Source organism: Cynocephalus volans, chromosome 16, assembly GCF_027409185.1.
Source record: "Cynocephalus volans isolate mCynVol1 chromosome 16, mCynVol1.pri, whole genome shotgun sequence".
Classification (NCBI taxonomy): Eukaryota; Metazoa; Chordata; class Mammalia; order Dermoptera; family Cynocephalidae; genus Cynocephalus; species Cynocephalus volans.
In genome coordinates this window covers 23579230-23601574 of record NC_084475.1, presented here as the reverse complement: position 1 = coordinate 23601574, position 22345 = coordinate 23579230, and the positions used below count along the sequence as shown (strand labels likewise).

At 37.9% G+C, this 22345-nt stretch overlaps 1 protein-coding gene across 1 annotated transcript; it reads left to right on the top strand.

Moving 5' to 3' along the window:
- Positions 1–985: 985 nt before the first annotated feature.
- On the top strand, positions 986–21659 carry LOC134364903 (zinc finger protein 260-like). The gene is given in 5 exon segments (XM_063081088.1): positions 986–1049; positions 4034–4092; positions 16448–16574; positions 18552–20598; positions 20600–21659. Coding segments are annotated over 4 exon segments (2343 nt in total). The 5' UTR covers positions 986–1049; positions 4034–4035; the 3' UTR covers positions 20712–21659.
- The last annotated feature ends 686 nt before the right edge of the window (positions 21660–22345 follow it).

The window sequence follows — 22345 nt, the reverse complement described above, 5'->3', positions numbered from 1 at the left end:
AAGTGGTTTTAATCTGAAACATACTGTATCAGGTGCCCTTTCTGCAAAGGAGGTTGTATCTAGTAAGAATATAGGGAGACCCAGGAGAAAAGGGGGTGTTCACAACGTGAGACAGAAACCAAGACCTCATCTAACCTTGGTTATTATGAGTCTGGTGAGTATTAGCCTCTTACAGGTGGCAAATACATGCCTCATCGCCCTACAATGTCTGTAGAATTAAAATTTAGAATTGAATACGGTCATGTCAATAGATTGGAATAATAACCAGTTCTTTATCTGGGAGAGAGGGACAAACAGTTTGTCCAACTGTGTGGTACAATCCATTGAAGACAAATTAGTTTATTGGATGAGAACAAATATTTTCCAGTGGTTTGGAAAAGTACTACCATATTAATTTCTCATTTGTTTAATGACTTAAAGGAAAATAGATGCATGATTTTTTTATCCTCTAAAATGGATCTGCCAAAATAAACATGGGTTCTTGAAGAGCAATACCTATACGACAACTAGAAAAGTAGAAATTACTTATTAATATCATGTGGTAATTGGCCCACATTCGAATTTCACCGTTATTCTCACAATGCCCAGGTTGTCAAACCAGGGTTTAATAAAGAATCAGAATTCTACCTCATAATAACGTGGAAAGAGGCCAGTCTTGATTCATCAGGTCCTGTTCTCCTGGTAGCAAGAATCCCGGCCGAGAAAATAAACAAAATCTTCTCCTTCGGTAACTAAAGGATGACCACAGAGGCTTGTGGGAAATGTAGTGTCGTCCGCCAGTGACGTCAGCAACCCCGGAGGACTAAAGAGCTGCTCCAAGTTCCTTCTGTACTTGTGGGGCTCCACTTGCTCTGCCATCTGGGAAATGTAGTTTCCCTCTGCAGTGAGGACACCTGCGCAGGACTACGGGAAAGGCTTTTCCGGGTTTCTTCTGCGCATGTGTGGCTCCGCCCACGCCGCCATCTCTTCGCTGTAAGTCCCCCGATGCTGCGGGCCCCTCCTCGCTGCTCCTCAGATCCCTAGAGCCTCAGGATTGTGCATCTCTGAAGGTGGGTGTGAGGGTGAAAGAGGAGGCCGCGGGCCTCGGGGACCCTGGGGAGCGGGACGATGTCCTGGCACTTGGGGACAGGAGCGCCGCGGGCCTCGGGTGGGCGGGGCCTGACGAGCAGCGCGAGCGCGGACCTGGGCCGGGCCGAGGAAGGGGCGCCGGCTGCGCTTTCCAGATCGCTCCGTCAGAGGACGGCGCTACCGAGTGTGCAGAAGCCGGTTCCAGATGTCCTAGGACGGGGGCTCAGGTCCCAGGTGGCGACGGGAACGTGGGTGGGGGTGTGTGAAGACAGCGAGCCTGGGAGGTGTGGGGAGGTCACGTTCCAGCTCAGCCATCAGGAGCCTGGTACCGACCTATGGGACGTTCACTTCACCATCTGTAACGTGAGCGCGTGGACATTAGTGTGATGCCCCAGATCCGAGAGTTGAATGTGGGATTGTGAGGTGTGTGCAGACTGTCACTCTGTGGCTGCTGTGGTCGTGGGGTGTCTCGGTGTCTCTTCAGGAGGTCACGTTTCTGGTCCCTCCTGCTATGTGCAGCCGGCCTGGCGCTCCTGGTTGAATTTACAGAAGCTTATACAGAACTTTGTTTCCAGGACAGTGACTTCTAGGAAGGAGATTGGGGCACTGGATGTTGGTCTCATTTTCTTTGGAGTGAAGGAGCTGTGACAAACCTTGAAGGACGGTGTCCTGTGAATAGGAATCCCACCTGGGGGAGCATCATTCTGGCCGGAACCCTCTCAGTACTGATTCAGTCCCAGAAAGGTGAAGGCCACAGCTTTGCACAGCCCAGACAGTAATTGTGTGTAGTGTTTACAGCGCACCGCAGTTGGTGATGACACCGCATTCAATAGCTGTCTGAGACTGAGTGATATCGGAAGGTTGGGGCCAACTTTCAGAAGGGAAAAGTGAGTTAGACTGAGAAGGAGAGGCAAGGACCCAGGAGGAGTTACTTATTGAAGGGGGTTTGAAGGTGTCTGTGGGGTGCAGGAATAACCTGTCCCAGCTGAGGATCTGTCTGCAGTGCTCTCTGAACACACGCCCATTCCTTCAATCTTCCCTCACTGTTCCCAGTGTCTGAGCTCTCAAACCCTGCCTGTGGCCAAATTTGGTATCTAGAGATGTGCTGATGGTTCTCTATCTTCATAGTTCTTTTCTGGTCATTCAGGAATAGTTTTCCCCATATATCTACCTCGTAAGAAAGTGAAAATAACTGGCTATGAGGAAATGTGACTTGCCCGGGGTCACATGATTTGTTGATGCTAGACATCCTGACTTTTTGACTAGCATTTTCTATTTTCCCTCATTTAAGTCAAAGCAAGTGTTTATTCATTTTTGAGATTACTTTTGTAATGCTGAAGTCAACTTAGTGCAAACAATGCTTTAACATACATTACCTTAAACATGTCTATCCTTTTTTAACTCCAGTACTTTCTTTGGATTATGTCACCTCAAAGGGTAAATAACGTAAGTATTTCCCACTTAATATTAGTAAGCTATTCTTTAAAATCATAACTTTTGCAGGAATATATTGAAGGCAATTTTACATTATTTAACATGGGAAAATTAGACTACAGTTCCCTTCTACTCAAAACCAATTTCTTAAATGTAATTAAAATGTTTGTGTGCTTCAAAAATTTCATGGAAAGATTTCTATTCTGTTTTCATTCTATTTTTCCCCAGACTTTTGAAAGTACCCTGCTACAGTGCATTACTCACTTATAAAGACCACTCTTTTAATGTTGTATGTAAAGTAAACAACTTGTATGTGATGTAAAAAACAATACAAAACAAAACTTACAACATAGTTTACTGATTTGCAAATAATTGTGGTACGATTTGCATAGCCTCTGTTAGGGCTGGAAGCTTCCCTGAAGTACATGTAGTTAACATTTATTGTGATTTTCAAAACTTCTACCTGTGGTTGTGAAGGTATATTGAATGTACTTGACTTATAATTTAAGAATTTCTCGCCCACATAATTTTGTTCAATATGTTTTGAGTTTTGGGGACTTAGATGTATGATTCAGCATTTGCTATGTAAGAAACAAATCACACCCCAATGTCTTGAAAAACCCAGCCATCTTATTTTTTTGAAGTTCTATGGATCCACATCTTGGGTGCATTTAGCTGGGCAGTTCTCATTCTAGTCCCCTTGATTACAGATGTGGGTTTAGTTACCTGGTATCTTGACTGAGGCTGTTTGGTTAAAGATGGCTTCATTCACACATCCTGTGGTTTGTGCTGACCTTTGGCTGGGCCCTGTGTCTCCTCAGCCTTCTTCACAGTATGACTGTGTTTAAGAGGCAAGCACCAATGGCCAGTACTTTTCAAACCTATGTTTGCATGACATTTTCTAATGTGACACTGCCCAAAGCAGGTCACACAACAAAGACTGGTTTATTGTCAGAGCGTACTCTTTGAGGGCTTGGGTACAGGGAAATCAGTATACCTGAAGAAATATACATTATGTGTATTTTTTTACCTATATAATCAGGGGGAACGTGCTGGGTTGCAAGATGCACACTATCCAGACATTTAGGCACATAAAAGGAAGATGTGTTGTAATGGGAACACTTTCTTGGAATCATGTGTGAACTTAACTTATTAATAGGGTAACAGTTAATACAGCCAAATGATTTCTACAACACTAATTTTAGTGATGTTGCAATGTGTTTTTCTTTGGTTTAAGGTATTGTTATATGTTTCGGTAATATTGATTCATGCTAAGTCAGAAGGCTATGAATATTTTCATTGACCCAAAAATAAATTGTGTGTGTAATGTGTAGCTATTAATGTACTGGGAGCTGCACCTTTAGTGGGGTCCTTGTTGCCCCTTATTGAGGCATGAAAGACTGTTCTCTCACAGGAGGCTTTTTGCTTTTTTATTTGTCTTTTTCAGTTAGTAAGTAGTTTGGGGAAGGAGAATCTAGAGCCAAGCCACAACAGTTCTCTACTTACTCAACTTCATTCTCTTTTCTCCCAGCTATGCTGCTAGACTGTGCTATGAGTTTACAAGAGCAAAAAAAGATGAATAAATCTCCGGTGAGTTTTTTGGTTATTTATTACTCACTCTTTTTTTATTGTATTATGTGAGCTTTATGGCATGTGTAAATTAAAATCGAAAAGTACAAATGAGTAAAATTCAACTTGAAAGAAATGTACATTCATTTGATAAAGTTGGCATGTAGATATAGCAGTTTGTAAGACCTCAGAGTCATCTAACTTGAATAAAAATTTGTCTCTGGTCTTTGTGATGTCATGAGGAAAAGGCAGACACCTTGTTTACATGATTGGAATGGAACCTGAGAAGAGAATCTTTCAAATTTTCTTGGGATGTGAAGACTTGGTGGCACCAAATTCTGCAGCACCATCAATGTTAGAAAGTTTTTCACTGCTGACCTGGAAATAAACATTCCTCACTTTCTGCAGTAGAAATAGTTACCTAATTTGAAGGCACAAGTTGCTTAGTAAGCTTTTTATAAAGTTTCTGAAATAAATCTAGTTCCAGATGCCTTTAGAAGACTGTACTAAGATTTGTAGATAAAACAGAATGATAACCAAAGTTACAGTCAAATCCAGTGACTGTTCTCTACTCAATTTAGAAAGACTAGAGTCTTCTGCTACAGTTTGAACTACTGTTCATGATATTCTCCTGAAAATTCCTCTGTGTTAGTTTATTAGTTTCTCTCATGACTTCACTGATGGTTTTTGCTGTTTTCTCCTGAGTTCTTCTACTTTCTTCTTTATAACATAGCTTATCAAAGTGCTTCATCCTGGGCCCTGTTTTTCTCATGTGAAATTCTTTCTCACTGTTTCAGTCCTCTGTAGTTTGCAGTCCTCTTTCTCTCCAGTTTGTACTTCTTCCCTAGTCTTTTGATCATAGGTTGAACTCTGTTGAATGCTTGTTTGTAGCTATTCAAAAGGCACCTCAGGGGGCTGGCTTGTTAGCTCCAATGTTTAGATCATGGTGTTTTAACACCAAGGTCAGGGGTTCAGATCTCTGCACCAGCCAGCTGCCAGGGGGAAAAAGAAACAACAAAACATCACCTCAAGACCAACAAATCTAAAATTAAAACCACTTCCCTTTCTTCTGTTATATGTGTTTTCACTACCACGCAGCCACTGACACAAGCCACCAAAATGAGATTTCTCCTGGACTCCTCCCTGTTTCTTGGTCAAATTTTATCTTGAGTTACTTCCTGCTACTTTTGTTTGGTCTTTTCATTTTATTCTAATTTCTATATACACTGCCAGTATAGGGGGAGATGTGGGTACACAAAATATAGTAACTTTGTTCCATTGCAAATATCATTCTTGTGAAAACCTGAAGGTAATGTTTGCTGGGCTGTGAGGTTCAATCCCTGGTGACCTGTGCTTCCAGCCAGCAACTGTGGTGACATCCTTAGGAGTCCCTGGGGAGAAAGCCTTCAGGAGTTACTGGAACATGTTTAAACAAAGGTCAGTAAAAAGACATGGAAGTAATAAAAACAGAAAGTACAAATTTTCTTAATGTCTGCCTTTTGTTTCTGTAAATTTACGTCAGTGAATCTATTTGTAGTTTTTAATAATATACATTTATCTGTTTGTAGTTCAGTAAGACCCATCATGTTTTTAAACTTTCTTACAGATTGTATTTTATTCTTCTCCTATTTCAGGTAATTACATAAAAGTGAATGAGAAAGATGGATGTGTGCATTAGTCATCAGTATGTTTTTAAAGTAGAACTGTAGATAATAGATAGTTAAAAACAAAACCTGACAAACCAGTTAACTGAACATTTACATGCAGAATTGTAGTTTGAGATCTAACATAAGATGTGAAATGCTTTCATTCTTTGTTTTGAATCTGATATTCAGTGTGAACCTACATTCTTCATGTTTGAAATCAAAGTAAAACCTAAGGCCTCTAATAATTTTTTTGCTGTTCCAGTGATCTGCTGTGCAACAAAGTATCAGAAAACTTCATGGATTAAAATAAGAACATCTTATTACATGTCACAATGTTTTGGATCAGTAAACTGTACAGGGTGGTGTGGGTTTGCTGCTACACAATGACTCTGCTCTGAGCTGGAAAAACTCTAGTGGCTGGGAACACTGAGGAGACATCCAGCCCTCTCTTTGTGGCCATGTTGGACATCCTCACAGAGTGGCATTCTCAGGGTAGTCAGTTTTGTCTGGCTTCTGCCAAAACAAGTGTCCAAGAGGCCCAGGCAGAAGCCGTGAGGATTCTTATTATCTCTATTCAGATACCAAAGCATCTCTTCCAGCTTTGATTCAAGGGGAAGACAATTAGATTCTTCCTTTCAGTAAGAGGAATAGCAAGACTTTGCAGCACTATTTAATAGACCACAGTCTGCTCTCTGACCATAAATTTCTACCACATGCAAGATATACTTTGCCCTTCTCAAGAGCCCTGTAATTTTCTAACATTGTGCAGTTGGCAAAAAGCCAAACTAAATAAGATCCAGTGTCCTGTCATCTTTTTAATACACACCCAGCTTATAGTGAACAGACAGGCATGACCATGTGTGCAGTTTTCTTCAGACAGGGTTGGTGAGAAAGGGAAGGATTCTGCGGGCACTGGTCTGCATAGTTATTCACCTCAGGCACCTGCTTTAGTATTTCATTAGGACCCAACCCTGGTTCCTGGAAAAGATGCTGTGTGGCTCTTCACTGTGTCCTCTGATCTCTCACCATTCTCTGTCAATAGCTCTTTTTCTTAAATGCCGGGGTTTGCAGTTGACTGACTTTCTTTACATATTTTTGGTTATTATATATTGGGGGATCCAATGACCTTTTTTATTTTTTTCTGACTGGCCTTTTGATACAGGAAATTATCTGGTTTAATCACTGCCATAAAAACATGGGTTTCCATTGTTCTAAAATCCAATAGACCAATGCTAGTCCCACACTTTCTGTGTCAGGCCCTTTGTTCTCTGACCTCCCCTTCTCTCCAAGGTGGCCATTTTCTTAGAAGTTTTATTGTTTACTAGGCACTTTCTATGTGTCAGATCCTAAGGTACTTAGAAAGCTAGGAATGTTTCGGTCTTTCATCTGTTTTGGAAAACACTGGATTTGATAGTTGCCACAATCCAAAAATGAATTAAAATAGAGTTTTATTTCAAACCCAGCAAGTCCTGGCTCCTTCGTATTTTCTCTAAATTCTGTTTGAAAATTGAACATCCTTCTTTTATTTTCTCAGTGACACAGAGAGGGAGCCAGGTAGCACTTTTCCCATTGTGCCCCAAAGTCTCCTTTGGCACACTGTGACATGGTGAGATACCCTTTCCATTTTCCATGTTATGGTAGGTGGTAGTGTGGCCAACATCGTTCAGTGCTCCATTTATTTTTGGTAATATAATTTGTCTTGAATATTCTTTTGCTGTCATCAACATTTCCACTTAATCTTTTCATAATTTGTATTGCTATGGTAGATATGTTTTCATTATTTTACTTTTAGTCTGTTTCTTTGAAGCTAAAGTGTAGTTCTGTGGACAGCATACTTGGGTCTTACTTTCCTATCAAATCTGAAAGTCTTTGCCTTAAGGAGAATATATAATGCAATTCCATTTAAACTAATTATTGATTAGGTTTAATTTAAGTGTGACATTTTGCTATTTTCTATTTGTATTTGCCTCATTTGCCTTTTAATCCTCTGCTTTTTATTTTCTAACTTTTTATCAATTATTTAATTTTTCAAAAATATTTTGTTTCATCTATTGACTTTTAAAATAATTTATTTTTAATTTTGGTAAAAAACATGTAGTATAAAATTTACCATTTAAATCATTTAACCTATATATAGTTTTGATTATACTGAGATATCCACAAGTGTGGGAGATATCCACAAGTGCAGGAGATATCCACAAGTTGTTTTATCTTGGAAAATTGAGGGGCCGGCCTGTGGCTCACTTGGGAGAGTGTGGTGCTGATAACACCAATGCCATGGGTTCAGATCCCATATACGGATGGCCGGTTGGCTCACTGTGTGAGCGTGGTGCTGACAACACCAAGTCAAGGGTTAAGGTCCCCTTACCGGTCATCTTTTTAAAAAAAGAAAGAAAATTGAAACTCTACATCTATCAAATGACAACTCCCCAAATCCGCCTTCTCCGAGCCTGGCAACCACCATTCTACTTTGTGTTCTAAACATTTGACTCGTCAGTGGGACCTTACAATACTTGTCATTTTGCGAATGTCTTATTTCACTTTGCATAATGTCCTCAATTCCATGTTATAGAATATGTCAGGATTTCCTTTCTTCTTTAGGTTGGATATTATTTCTTTCTATATACCACATTTTATTCATCCATTCATTCATGGCTGAACGCTTGGGTTGCTTTCACCTCTTAACTCTGTGAGTGCTGCTATGAACACAGGTGTGGAAATATCTTTTTGTGATTCTGCTATTATTTTGCATATATGTACAAAAATTGGATTTATGAATCGTACGGTAATTCTATTTTTAATTTTTTGAGAAGTCAGTGTACTTTTTAAAAATACGGGCTGCATTTCTTTGCCAGTACTTGTTATTTTATATTGGGTGTGAAATGATATTTCATTGTGGTTTTGTATTTCTCTACTGATTAATGATGTTAAGCATCTTTCCATAAGCTTGCTCGACATTGGTATATCATCTTTGTAAAAATGTCTGTTGAAGCCCTTTGCTTATTTTTTAATCAGATTATTTGTTTTGTTGTTTACTTATAAGTGTTTTATTTTTATTTTATTTTGTCAATATACAATGAGTTTGATTATTGTAGCCCGTTACTGAAACCTCCCTCTCTCCTCCCTCTTCCTGCTCGCTCCCAACAATCTCCTTTCTATTTGCTTGTCATATCAACTTCAAGGAATTGTGATTATTGTGTTTACTTCCCTCCCCCCCCCCAGGGTGTTTGTGTATTTATTTATTTATTTATTAGCTCCCACAAATGAGTGAGAACATGTGGTATTTCCCTTTCTGTACCTGATTAGTAATATAATTCTCTCTAGGTCCATCCATGTTGTTGCAAATGGCAGTATTTCATTCTTTCTTATAGCAGAGTAGTATTCCATTGTGTGGATATACCACATTTTCCATATCCACTCATCTGATGATGGACATTTGGGCTGGTTCCAACTCTTAGCTATTGTAAAGAGTGCTGCAATGAACATTGGAGAACAGGTATACCTTTGACTTGATGATTTCCATTCCTCTGGGTATATTCCCAGCACTGGGATAGCTGGGTCATATGGTAGAACTATCTGCAATTGTTTGAGGAACATCCACACCGTTTTCCATAGAGGCTGCACCATTTTGCAGTCCCACCAACAATGTATGAGAGTTCCTTTTCCTCCACAACCTCGCCAGCATTTGTCATTCACAGTCTTTTGAATATTAGCTATCCTAACTGGTGTGAGATGGTATCTCAGTGTAGTTTTGATTTGCGTTTCCCGGATGCTGAATGATGTTGAGCATTTTTTTCATATGTCTGTTGGCCATTTGTATATCTTCCTTAGAGAAATGCTTACTTAGCACTTTTGCCCATTTTTTATTTGGGTTGCTTGTTTTTTTCTTGTAAAGTTGTTTGAGTTCCTTGTATATTCTGGATATTAATCCTTTGTCAGATGTATATTTTGCAAATATTTTCTCACACTCTGTTGGTTGTCTTTTAACTCTGTTAATTGTTTCTTTTGCTGTGCAGAAGCTCTTTAGTTTAATATAATCCCATTTGTTTATTTTTCCTTTGGTTGCCCTTGCTTTTGGGGTTGTATTCAGGAAGTCTGTGTCCAGTCCTATTTCCTGAAGTGTTTTTCCTGTGTTTTCTTAAGAAGTTTTATTGTTTTAGGGTGTATATTTAATTCTTTAATCCATTTTGAGTTGGTTTTGGTATATGGTGAGAGGTATTGGTCTAGTTTCATTCTCCTGCATATTGATATCCAGTTATGCCAGCACCATTTGCTGAAGAGGCAGGCTCTTCCCCAGTTTATATACTTGGTGCCTCCGTCAAAGATCAGATGGCTGTCGGTGTGTGGGTTGATTTCTGGATTCTTATTTGTATTCCTTTGATCAGTGTGTGTGTTTTTCTCCCAGTACCATGCTGTTTTGGTTATTGTAGCTTTGTTGTTTAGTTTAAAGTCAGGTAGTTTTATGCCTCCAGCTTTATTTTTTGCTCAGCATAGCTTTGGCTATGCATGGTCTATGGTTATTCCATATAAATATCTGGATAGTTTTTTCCATTTCTGAGAAAAATGTCATTGGAATTTTGATGGGGATTGCTTTGAATTTATATATCACTTTGGGTAGTATGGACATTTTCACAATGTTGATTCTTCCAATCCAAGAGCATGGGATATCTTTCCATCTTCTTGTGTCCTCTTTAATTTCTCTCAGCAGTGGTTTGTAATTCTCATTATAGAGATTTTTCACATCCTTGGTTAACTCAATTCCTAAGTTTTTTTTTTTTTTTTTTTTTTGATTGCTATTGTAAATGGGCAAGCTTTCTTGATTTCCCTTTCTGCATATTCACTATTGGAGAATAGAAATGCTACTGATTTTTGTGTGTTGATTTTGTATCCTGCAGCTTTGCTGAAATCATTTATCAACTCCAAGAGGTTTTTTTATAGAGGCTTTAGGCTGTTTGATATATAGGATCATGTCATCTGCAAACAGGGAATGTTTGATTTCCTCTTTTCCTATCTGGATGTCCTTTTTTCCTTCTCTTCTCTGACTGCCTTGGTTAGTACCTTCAACACTATGTTGAATAGGAGTGGTGAGAGTGGACATCCTTGTCTAGTTCCTGTTCTTGAAGGAAAAGCTTTCAGCTTTTCCCCATTGAAGATGATATTGGCAGTGGGTTTATCATATATGGCTTTAATTATGTTGAGGTACTTTCCATCTATACTTAACTTATAGAGAGTCTTTATCAAGAGTGCATGTTGAATTTTATCGAATGCTTTTTCAGCATCTATAGTGATGATCATATCATGTTTGTGTTTGATTTTATTGATTTGGTTTATCCCATTTTTGGATTTGCGTATGTTGAACCAACCTTGCATCCCTGGGATGACTCCCACTTTATCGTGGTGTATAATTTTTTATATGTGTTGCTGAAATCTGTTAGCTATTATTTTATTTAGGATTTTTGCATGTATATTCATCAAGGATATTGGCCTGTAGTTTTCTTTTTTAGTTGTAGCTTTACCTGGTTTTGGTATCAGTGTTTACTGATGTTTGCTTCATCGAGTGAGTATTGGAGAATTACCTCTTTTTCAGTCTTTTGGAGTAGTTTGTAGAGAATTCCTCTGATTGTTTGGTAGAATTCTGCTGTGAATCCATCCAGTCCTGGGCTTTTCTTTGTTGGGTGCCTTCTGAAAACAGCTTCAATTTCTTTCATTTTTATTGGTCTGTTCAGATTTTCTTCATCTTCTTAGCTCAGTTTTGGTAGCTTGTTTGTGTCCAGAAATTTATCCATTTCCTTCAGATTTTCAAATTTCTTACCATATAGTTGTTTAGAATAGTCTCGATTGATTCCTTGTGTTTCAGATGTATCAGTTGTAATATCACCTTTCTCATTTCTAATTTTTGTTGTTTGGATCTTCTCTCTTCTTTTTTTTAGTTCCTTTATAAATCTGGCTGCTCCGACATTGGGTGTGTATATATTTTTGAATGTTATGTCTTCTTGGTGGATCAATCCTTTTATCATCATGTAGTGGCCCTCATTATCTCTTTTTATGGCTTTTAGTTTAAAGTCTATTTTATCAGATACAAGAATACCTACTCCAGCTCGTTTTTCATTTCTGTTTGTATGGTAAGTCTTTTTCCATCCTTTCACTCTCAGGCTATGTGATGCTTTATTGGTGAGGTGAGTCTCTTGAAGGCAGCATATAGTTGGGTCCTCCTTTTTAATCCAGTCAGCCAGTCTGTGTCTTTTGATTGGGGAATTTAATCTTTTTACATTAAGAGTTGTTATTGAAAGGCGTTGATTTACTCTTAGCATTTAACGATTTTTGTTCAGATGTCTTAAGTGTCCTTTGTTCCTTCCTTTCTGATTTACTGTTTGTTTTCTGTATTTGTTGGTTCTTTGGGTTATAGATAGCCTTTTTGTTTGTTTTCTCTTCATGAATGCCATTTTTATTACACTAGTGGGTTTTGATTTTTCTTGGGTTTTTTATGGCACTGGTAGTTATTTTTCAGGTACCAAACCCAGTACTCCCTTAAGAATTTCTTGTACGGTTGGTCATGCAGTGGTGAACTCCCACAGTTTTTGTTTGTCTGAGAAATATACTATTTGCCCTTCATTTCAGAAGGATAGCCTTGCAGGGTAGAGTATTGTTGGCTGGCAATCTCTGTCTTTTAGTATTTTGAATATATCATCCCGTTCCTTTCTGGCTTTTAGGGTTTGTGATGAAAAGTCTGATGTCAGTCTGATTGGGGCACCCTTTTAGGTGATTTGATGCTTCTCTCTTGCACCTTTTGTCTCTTTGTCTTTGAGTTTTGCCAATTTGACTATAACAGGTCTTTGAGAAGACCTTTTTGGGTTGAATACATTTGGGGATCTATGAGGTTTCTGAATCAAATCGAAGATATGTGTCTTCTCCTATACCTGGGAAGTTTTCTGCCACTATTTTGTTGAATATGTTTTCAATGCAATCTCCTTTTTCCTCCCCTTCTGGAATACCCATGACTCAGATGTTTGGTCGCTTAAGGTTGTTTGATATCTCTCAGATTTTCTTCAATGTTTTTAATTCGTTTTTATTTTTTGTTGTCTGCCTGTGTTATTTAAAACAGCCCATCTTCAAGGTCATAAGTTCTCTCTTCTGCTTCTGAAAGCCTGATAGTTAAACTCTCTGTTGTGCTTTTTATTTGGTTGAATGAATTCTTCTGCTCAGCGAGCTCTCCTACATTCTTTTTCAGGGCACTAATTTCCTTGTACATTTCTTCTTTCAGGTCCCGTATACTTTTCTTCATTTCATCATGTTGTCTAGCTGAGTTTTCTTGTATCTCATTTAGTTTCCTTAGAATTATCACTCGAAATTCCTTTTCAGACATTTCAAGGGTTTCTTGTTCTGTAGGATCTAGATCTTGAAAGTTTTTACCCTTTGGTGGTGTACTTTCTTGATTTTTCATATTTCTGGTGTCTTTCCTTTTATGTTTAGTCATTGTGGCTGTGGATTTCATCATCCACTGGCTCGACACGATTGTCTGGCTAGGATGCTGGTGGGACTGCCAATTTGTTATGGCTGTCTCAGTGTCTGCTCGGTTGCCCACTAGTGCCTCGGGTGCATGGTCACCTTGGATCTTGGGCCTCTCTGGGGAGGTGCCTCTCTGGTCAGCACACATTTGTTGGGGCTGGGGATGGAGTCAGGTGGTTGTGGCAAAGCCTACCTGTTGGGTCACATGCTGGCAGCCCAGGATGCATGGTCTCTGCAGATCTTCCACTTCTCCAGCTGCGGGCTTCTGTGATCAGCACACACTCAGCAGGGCTGGGGATGGAGTTGGGTGGCAGTGGTGAGGCCTACCTGCTCGGTCACACACTGGCACCACAGGGCATGTAGTCTCTGAGGATCTTGGGCCTTGTAGGTGTTTCTTAAATGTATTCTTGATGTTAATTTCTTATGAGGTTGATGATTTTCAACTTTTCTCTTTTTTGAGTTGCAAATGTAAATAGGATTGCGTTTTTGTTTTAAGTTTTACTTGGTCATTGCTGGGGTATAGAAAAGAGATTGACTTGGGCCGACCCCATGGCACACTCGGGAGAGTGCGGCGCTGGGAGCGCAGCAGTGCTCCCGCTGCGGGTTCGGAACCTATATAAGGATGGCCGGTTCGCTCACTGGCTGAGCGTGGTGCGGCCGGTCACAAAAAGACAAAAAATAAAATAAAATAAAAGGGTGTATTATAAAAAAAAGAAAGAAAGAAAATAGATTGACTTTTGTGTATTAAAATTGTATCCTGCTGTCTCGCTATAATCAGTAATTAATTCCAGGAGGTTTTCTATTTACTTGCTAGGATATTTTGCTTAGATAATCATATCATCTGCACCTAATGATAGTTTTATTTATTTTTTTCCCAATCCGTAAATCTTTTATTTTATTTCCTTGTGCTATTGCACTTTCCAGTACTTTTACTGCAGTGTTGGAGGGAAAAGAGGGTACATCCTTGCCTTGTTCCTGATTACTTGGGAATGCTTTGAGTATCTCACCATTAAGGGTGATGTTAGCTGCAGTTTCCTGTAGATTATCAGGTTGTGATATTCCCTTCTTTTCCTAGGATACTGAGAATTTATATGATGACTGGGTGCTATATTTTTTCAAATGTTTTTTCTGCATCTATTGATGTGATCATGTAATTTTTTTTTCTTTTTAGTGTTTTCTTGTTATCAATTACATTAATTTATGTTCATATGTTAAACCACTCTTGCCTACCTGATATATATACAACTTGGCCATAGTGCATACTTCTCTCTAGACATTGTTGGATAAGGTTTGCTGATATTTTGTTGATCTTATTTGCATGTATGTTCACGAGAGTTAGCAGTTTGTTTTTTTCTATTCTTATGATATCTTTGTCTTGTAGTTATTGCTCTGTTACCAATTTCTAATTTATTTCTTTTGTGGTCTAAGAGCACATATTGTATGATTTCTATTATTTTTATTTTGCTAAAGTGTGCTATGTGGCTGTGAACATGGTCTTAGTGATTTTTTTATGTGAGTTTTACAAGAATGTTTATTCTGTTGTTGTTGGAAGTATTCTGTAGATATCCATTATACCCAGATCATGTTATTGAGTTTAACTATGACTCTTATAGGTTTCTGTCTGCTGCACTGCTTCATTTTTGTTAAAGGGTATTGAAATCTCCAGTTTTGATGGTGGATTCTTCTTTCTCCTTGTAGTTCTATTAGGTTTGGTGTCACATAGTTTGATGATCTGTTGTAAGGCACATGCACATTAAGAATTGTCCTCTGGGAGAACTAACTCCTGTATTATGATCTAATGCCACCTTTTCTTCCTCTCTATCCTGTGTTTAAAGATAAAGTGTTTCTGCAGATTCTGTACTTTTTTGTTTTTGTTTTTTTTACTTTCATCCTCTCAGGTTCATTCACCCTCATGCTTTCAGATAAGATGGAAATTTTGAAACTTTTCAAGTCTTTATTGTCAGCTTAACTTTCTCTCTTGAATGCTGGAATCATATACCCAATTGCCACTTGGACAGTTGCCATTGGAAATAACCACAGTTCTTTCAAGTATGATGCATTCAAATCTGTTTCACTTTTGATCTTTATATTTTTCTACCATTTTTCAAACTTTGCTTTACAGCACCAGTACCTAACGAGCTGTGCTTATGTAGATAACCTGAGAGTAAAACTCTTCTTTTTAATTGCTGTACAGCAAATTACTACCACATTCTGTTTCTGTTTTTTTTTTTTTCCCTGTTTTTTTCTTATACTGCTTAGTCTCTCTTTGTGCTTATTTCTCTATGTTGTAATGTGTTTGGTCTTCTGTCATCCTGTTTTCTTTGTCCCTCTGACTCTCCCTAAAAGTCTTTTCCGTTCTCCTTGTTGTGGATGACTACTAAAATGCAAATCAAGTTATGTACTTACAAGACCACATTATTTGCTCCCTGTGGTTTAGAAACTTGCAGTGTACACCCTGGTGTGGACACAGACGATCCTTTGGCACATAGGAAGGAAATGTTGGAATGCCTTTTTAATGTACTTTTAATTCACAAGTAATTAAAAAACAATAATAACCACATAAAATGTTTTACTATTTGAAGTAGGTCCCATATTTAAGTGCAGAATCATTCTATAATCAGTTGCTTCAATATTGTTTTTCTCTTATATTGCCCAAGATCATTCACTCAGACATGGTTCTGTGTGTAGTTCCATTAGTGTGGGGTGTGTTCTTTCTGTTCTTCTGACTGGACTTTTGCTGTTGCCCCATATTCATGAGACCATGCTGTTAACATGGAAGAGTTTAACATGTATGGCATTTCAGTGAAGTTCAAACTGAATACAAAATAAAGCTATATTTTTTATTTCTTTCTTATGCCAGACTATATTGAACTTCTGTTTTAAGTTTGTTCATTTAACACAGTGTTGCAGGTATTTATTTATATTTATGTCTTCATGCCTGTTTATACTCTCCTTGGAAAAGAAAATTTTTATTTACACTTCTACCACTGGCAACAAGGATATTTCTTAAGGTATAAACTAAGTTTTGTAACATTACTTTTAGTAATTAATAAATTATTAGAGTACCAGGGTATTTGTCCTTTGGTTTTTCTTCCTCCTATTCTATGGAGTACAAGAAAGTGTCATCTTATAAGACACATGCAGACACACAGGTGAAAGCTCCCAGATTTCTGTTTTGTGACCCAGGGATGTTGACTTGAGTTGAGTTTGATGTGTCATTACAGGAGTTGGTGTCATTTGAGGATGTGGCTGTGTACTTCACTTGGGAGGAGTGGCAGGACCTGAATGATGCTCAGAGGACTTTGTACAGGGATGTGATGCTGGAGACCTACAGCAACCTGGTATCACTGAGTGAGTAAAACTCCCCAGTAACTTTCAGAAGAAACAGTTTATTTATATTCATATAGGAACCATTTATAGGGTTTCATGCTATTTTGGTAAGATTACATTACTTGAAAATGTGCTCTCTATCTCATGATGTTCAAATTGACCTCTTTATTGCACAACATCTGATGCTGAGCTCTTGCCATTCTTCCAAGGATTAGACTTAGCAGCTTTACAAAGCCCCTACATTACTTCCCACTAACAGAACACTATATTAACAAAGCTGAGGTGATTGTCAAGTTAGAAGAAGGATCAGAGCCATGCTCAATAGAAGAATGCCCAAACCAGATCCTCTAAGGTTTATCAGCACATACAGAAGCCAAGAAAAGTAAATCCCATTAGATGTTGGAAGTGTTTAGCTATTTCTAGCAATTTTCCCCCCAAGTCCCAGACTTGAGGATGGCTCATCTGCAATCCTGTATTACATAATCTCCAAGGTGAGATGTCTCCTGTATACCCCAATGTTTTATTTTTCTGAATCTGTTTTGTTTGTACCCTAAATCTAATTCCTACATTACTCTTCTTTGAAATTTAATTTTCTTATTTGCTTTCTTAACATTTTCAGTTGTGCTTGTGTCCTCAATTCTCATGTACATTTTTTCTTCGTATTGTATCTGTTTTCTGTTGCTGATAACAGAATACCTGTAGCTGGGTAATTTTTAAAGAAAGGAACTTTTTTTTTACAAGTTTGTTCTGAAGGCTCAGCATTCCAAGGTCAGGGGGTTGCATCTGGTGAGGGTCTTTGTTCTGATGGGGACTCTTCCCAAGAGTCCCAAAGTAGTGCGGTGTATCACATAGCAATTCATTAAGAAAATTGAAAAGAGGTACAGCTGTGAGCTTTGTACCACATCAAAAATCATGAAGCTGAGGAGAAGCTGTGGAAAAGGGTGGTCTTTGACTTTGAAGGAAAACCAGGAGATTCTGGGTGCCAAGGCCATGTGAACTAAGCTTTCCATGTTGATGGGATAAGATTGTTATTTGGAGTGGGTTTCAGTTAGCATTTTTCTGTTTTCTTTGTAGGAATCATTCCAAACAAAAAACAAAATGAGAAATGTGCAAGAGACTCTTTATGAGCATAGAAGACCACCAAAACTTCACTGCACAAAATAAAAGCTTTCACAACAATTAATTATCAAGTGGTGTTCCATGTAGTAGGAATTGGGAATAGAATACAAGTTGATTTGAGAAGGAGTTAAAAGAACATATTTCAAAAATGGTGGGAACAGCCTTGGATGCAGAACCAAATATTTCAGAACAGACGTGGGTGTCTAGGGTGGAGAACTGACATTTCCTTTATTGTAATCATTTATACAAAGCAGAGGACATCAAGTTAAATGAAAAGCTTGGAGGAAGCTATCTTTATCTAGGGTGGAGAAAAGGATATTTTATTCTTTGAAAAATTTCCACATTCTTATAGCTATTTTCTAAGGGAGGAGTATAAAGTATATAAGCATAAATTCAAAATTCTTATCCTCAGCTATGTTCTTGTGTATGTGAAGAAAAATTGGCTCATTTCTATACTTGAAAGTAGCTGATGAAGGAAAACCTAGCCATCTTCATAGTGAAAAAATGAGAAAATAGCCGTAGGAAACACCCATTGTTGTAAAAATAAAACAGAGAAAATGGTGTAAAGAAATGAAAGGTGCTTAATTGAAAACTACAAGTAGTCAGAAATTTAAAATTCTTAACAAATATTCTGTCACAAATTAAAATTTACAAATGAACAAAGAAGGAAAGAATAACATGATATAACATTAGAAAATATATTAGTAAAATATTACATTGTCAATAAGAAAAAATTCCATTAACTCATGAAACCAATATTCATTGTTTTTTTAAATAAAATCTTTTGTTACAAGGATTGGAAGGTGGTACTTTATGTTTACCTGAGCAGTCATTGAGATGTGCTTCTGTGTGGTTCAGTTATTTTTTTTGTCATTTCAGATGTTCACATAGATGATGACCTAGTGGAGAGGCACCAAGAAAGTCATGGTAGAGCTATGCAGCAAATCATACTCACCAACAGCAACACATCATTTGAGGAGAGAGTTGTGTTAGGAAAATCATTTTATCTGAATTCATATCATGTTTTAAATCAGATTATAGATAATGGAAACCATTCAGGAAATGGACATGAGGATTTTTACATATGTAAGAATGCACTTCTTACTAGAGAGCATGATGAGATGCCTGCTGGAAAGAAACCTGATGACCATCATACAACTGGAAAATTACCCAGACATCATGAGCATCTTATTCAGCATCCCAATATTCAAACTGGGAAGCAGGCTTTAGAATACAGTGGAAAAGGGAAATCCTCCAACACAGAGCCAATAACTTTTACACATAAAAATATTCACATGGATGAGACCACCTATAAACATAATGAATATGGGAAATGCTGTGGTAAGTCAGCTGTCATTGCCCAAGAGATAAATCAGGTAGAAAGGGAAACTTTTCAATCTGGTATATGTGGGAAAATATTCTATAAAAAATCTGAACTTACTAAGCATCAGATTGTGCACAGAAGAGAGATACACATTTTATATCAGAGAACTCACAAAGGTGAGAAACCATATGAATGCAAAGAATGTGGGAAAGCTTTTAGCAAAAAGTCATGCCTCTGCAAGCATGTGAGAACTCACACCGGTGAGAAACCATATGAATGTCAAGAATGTGGAAAGGCTTTTAGTGAAAAGTCATGCCTCTGCAGGCATGAGAGAACTCACACAGGTGAGAAACCATATGAATGTAAGGAATGTGGGAAAGCTTTTAGTGAAAAGTCAAGCCTCAGCAGGCATGAGAGAACCCACACAGGTGAGAAACCATATGAATGTCAAGAATGTGGAAAAGCTTTTAGTGAAAAGTCACACTTCAGAAGACATCAGAGAACTCACACAGGTGAAAAACCATATGAATGTCAAGAATGTGGGAAAGCTTTTAGTGAAAAGTCACACTTCAGAAGGCATCAGAGAACTCACACAGGTGAGAAACCATATGAATGTCAAGAATGTGGAAAAGCTTTTAGTGACAAGTCTACCCTCAGCATACATCAGAGAAGTCACACAGGTGAAAAACCATATGAATGTCAAGAATGTGGAAAAGCTTTTAGTGACAAGTCAAAGGTCAGCATTCATCAGAGAACTCACACAGGTGAGAAACCGTATGGATGCAAGAAATGTGGTAAAGCTTTTAGTGAAAAGTCAAGCCTCTGCAGGCATGAGAGAACTCACACAGGTGAGAAAGGATATGAATGTCAAGAATGTGGAAAAACTTTTAGTGACAAGTCAACCCGCAGCTTTCATCAGAGAAATCACACAGGTGAGAAACCCTATGAATGTAAAGAATGTGGGAAAGCTTTTAGTGACAAGTTAACCCTCAGCATTCATCAGAGAAATCACACAGATGAGAAACCATATGAATGTAAAGAATGTGGGAAAGCTTTTAGTGAAAAGTCTAGCCTCTGCAGACATGAGAGAACCCACACAGGTGAGAAACCATATGAATGCAAAGAATGTGGAAAAGCTTTTAGTGAGAAGTCACACTTCAGAAGGCATCAGAGAATTCACACAGGTGAGAAACCATATGAATGTAAAGAATGTGGAAAAGCTTTTAGTGACAAGTCTACCCTCAGCATTCATCTGAGAAATCACACAGGTGAGAAACCATATGAATGTCAAGAATGTGGGAAAGCTTTTAGTGACAAGTCAAGCCTCTGCAGACATGAGAGAACTCACACAGGTGAGAAACCATATGAATGTAAAGAATGTGGAAAAGCTTTTAGCCTAAAGTCAAGCCTCAGCATTCATCTGAGAATTCACACAGGTGAGAAGCCATATGAGTGCAAAGAATGTGGAAAAGCTTTTAGTGTAAAGTCAAGCCTCAGCATTCATCAGAGAACTCACACAGGTGAGGAACCATATGAATGTAAAGAATGTGGGAAAGCTTTTAGTGGAAAGTCAAGTCTCTGCAGGCATGAGAGAACTCACAGGTGACAAACCATATGAATGTAAAGAATGTGGGAAAGCTCTTAGTGAAAAGTCAACCGTCAGCATTCATCAGAGAATTCACATAGGTGAGAAGCTGTGTGAATTTAAAGACTAGAAAAGCTTTTATTCAAAAGACATACCTCAGCAGCTATTAGAGAATTCCCATAGGTGAGAAATCATGACCATGTAAGGAATGTGGAAAAAGTTTACCTAAACTCACCATAATAGACATGAACAAATTCACACGTGGGAAAATCCCATTAAATGTAATGGCTGTTTGAGGTTTTGTCATAAATCACACATCAAATTTCATCAGAGAACTTACTCCAAGAAGAAGCCCTATAAATGCACAACTGTCTGTCCCATGGTATTGGAGGTTGGTTCCAGTAGCCCCTGTTGATGAAAATACTTGCAAATGATCAAGCACTTTCTATAAATGGGGTACTGTTTCAATATTACCTATGACTTTTTTCCATGTCCTTTCCATTTTGAGTAGAATATTTATATTTATATTACTGAATACAGAAGGAATTCCTTATAAATAGGTGCTATACTGTTATTTTTTACTTGTATTATACTTTGGTTTTTTCTTTTGATTTTTAACAAATTTTTAAGTTGTTGAATCAGCAGATGTGCCACCCTCAGATATAGAAGCAGGTCAGTAATTGTGAAAATATCTTTTTTCAGCAGTTATACAGCTGGGTATAGTTAATGTATTGTTGGTTAGAGCATGGTGCTGATAACACCATGGGTCCCTGTACTGGCCAGCCACTAAAGAAAAAGAAAGAAAAATAAAGTAAAAAGAACTCACACTGAAGCACTCGTGAGGTAATTTACATGGGGGGAAATTGTGCATGGATTACACTGGGTTATGTATTTTCTAAAAAGCACTTTTTTTCTCTTGTACACATGCCTGCAATCCCAGACATTAGTTATTGTGTGTGGAACCATGTAATTTAGCTCTGTTCAGGGAAGTATGGATACAGGTGATAAACATTACTTCCAGACCAGGAAGTAAAAAAAAGTTCATGCATTTGTCTGATTTCTCATTTTCTCTGGGACTGAAGGGCAAATGACTCCTAGGCTGGAGTTGGGGGGCATGGGTGAGAGAAATCCACCAATATTTAAGACAGACTGAATTGAAGAAATCATAGTTCTTTCCAACTCTACCCCCACATTCTCTATTCATACTTTATGTAAGAAATGCTTACTATATTTTGTCATTTTATGTGTGATCTCTGTTACAAGTAGCACACTGTGCTGACTTTATGAACTTTCTGAGAGAAAACAGTTCTTGAATATGAGCATGTTCACACAGGAGAAAAACCTGTATTGTCACCTTTTACACCCAAGTCTGCTTATGGGGAGATACAATGCAATAAATATATAACACCATACTAGGCAGGGACTTGTCATTGAACAGTGACTATGAGTTTATCTTCTTCATTAATGCAATGACTCCACCTGTAATAGCTCTATTGAGGTAATTAATTTTTTTGACTCAGGTTTTTCAGTTTGTTTCTAGGAATTTGTCCATTTCATGTACATTATCTAATATATTTACATGACATTGTACATATTATTCTCTAAATATTTTTATTTGTGAGGATGGTGGTAACGTCTCCTCTTTACTAAATTTGGTTATTTGTGTCTTCTCTCTTTCTCTCCCTCTTTTTTCTTTTTTCTTTTTAAAAATTTTTTTTAGTATAGCTAAAGATTTGTCAGTTTCTTTAATCTTGATGAGCCTAA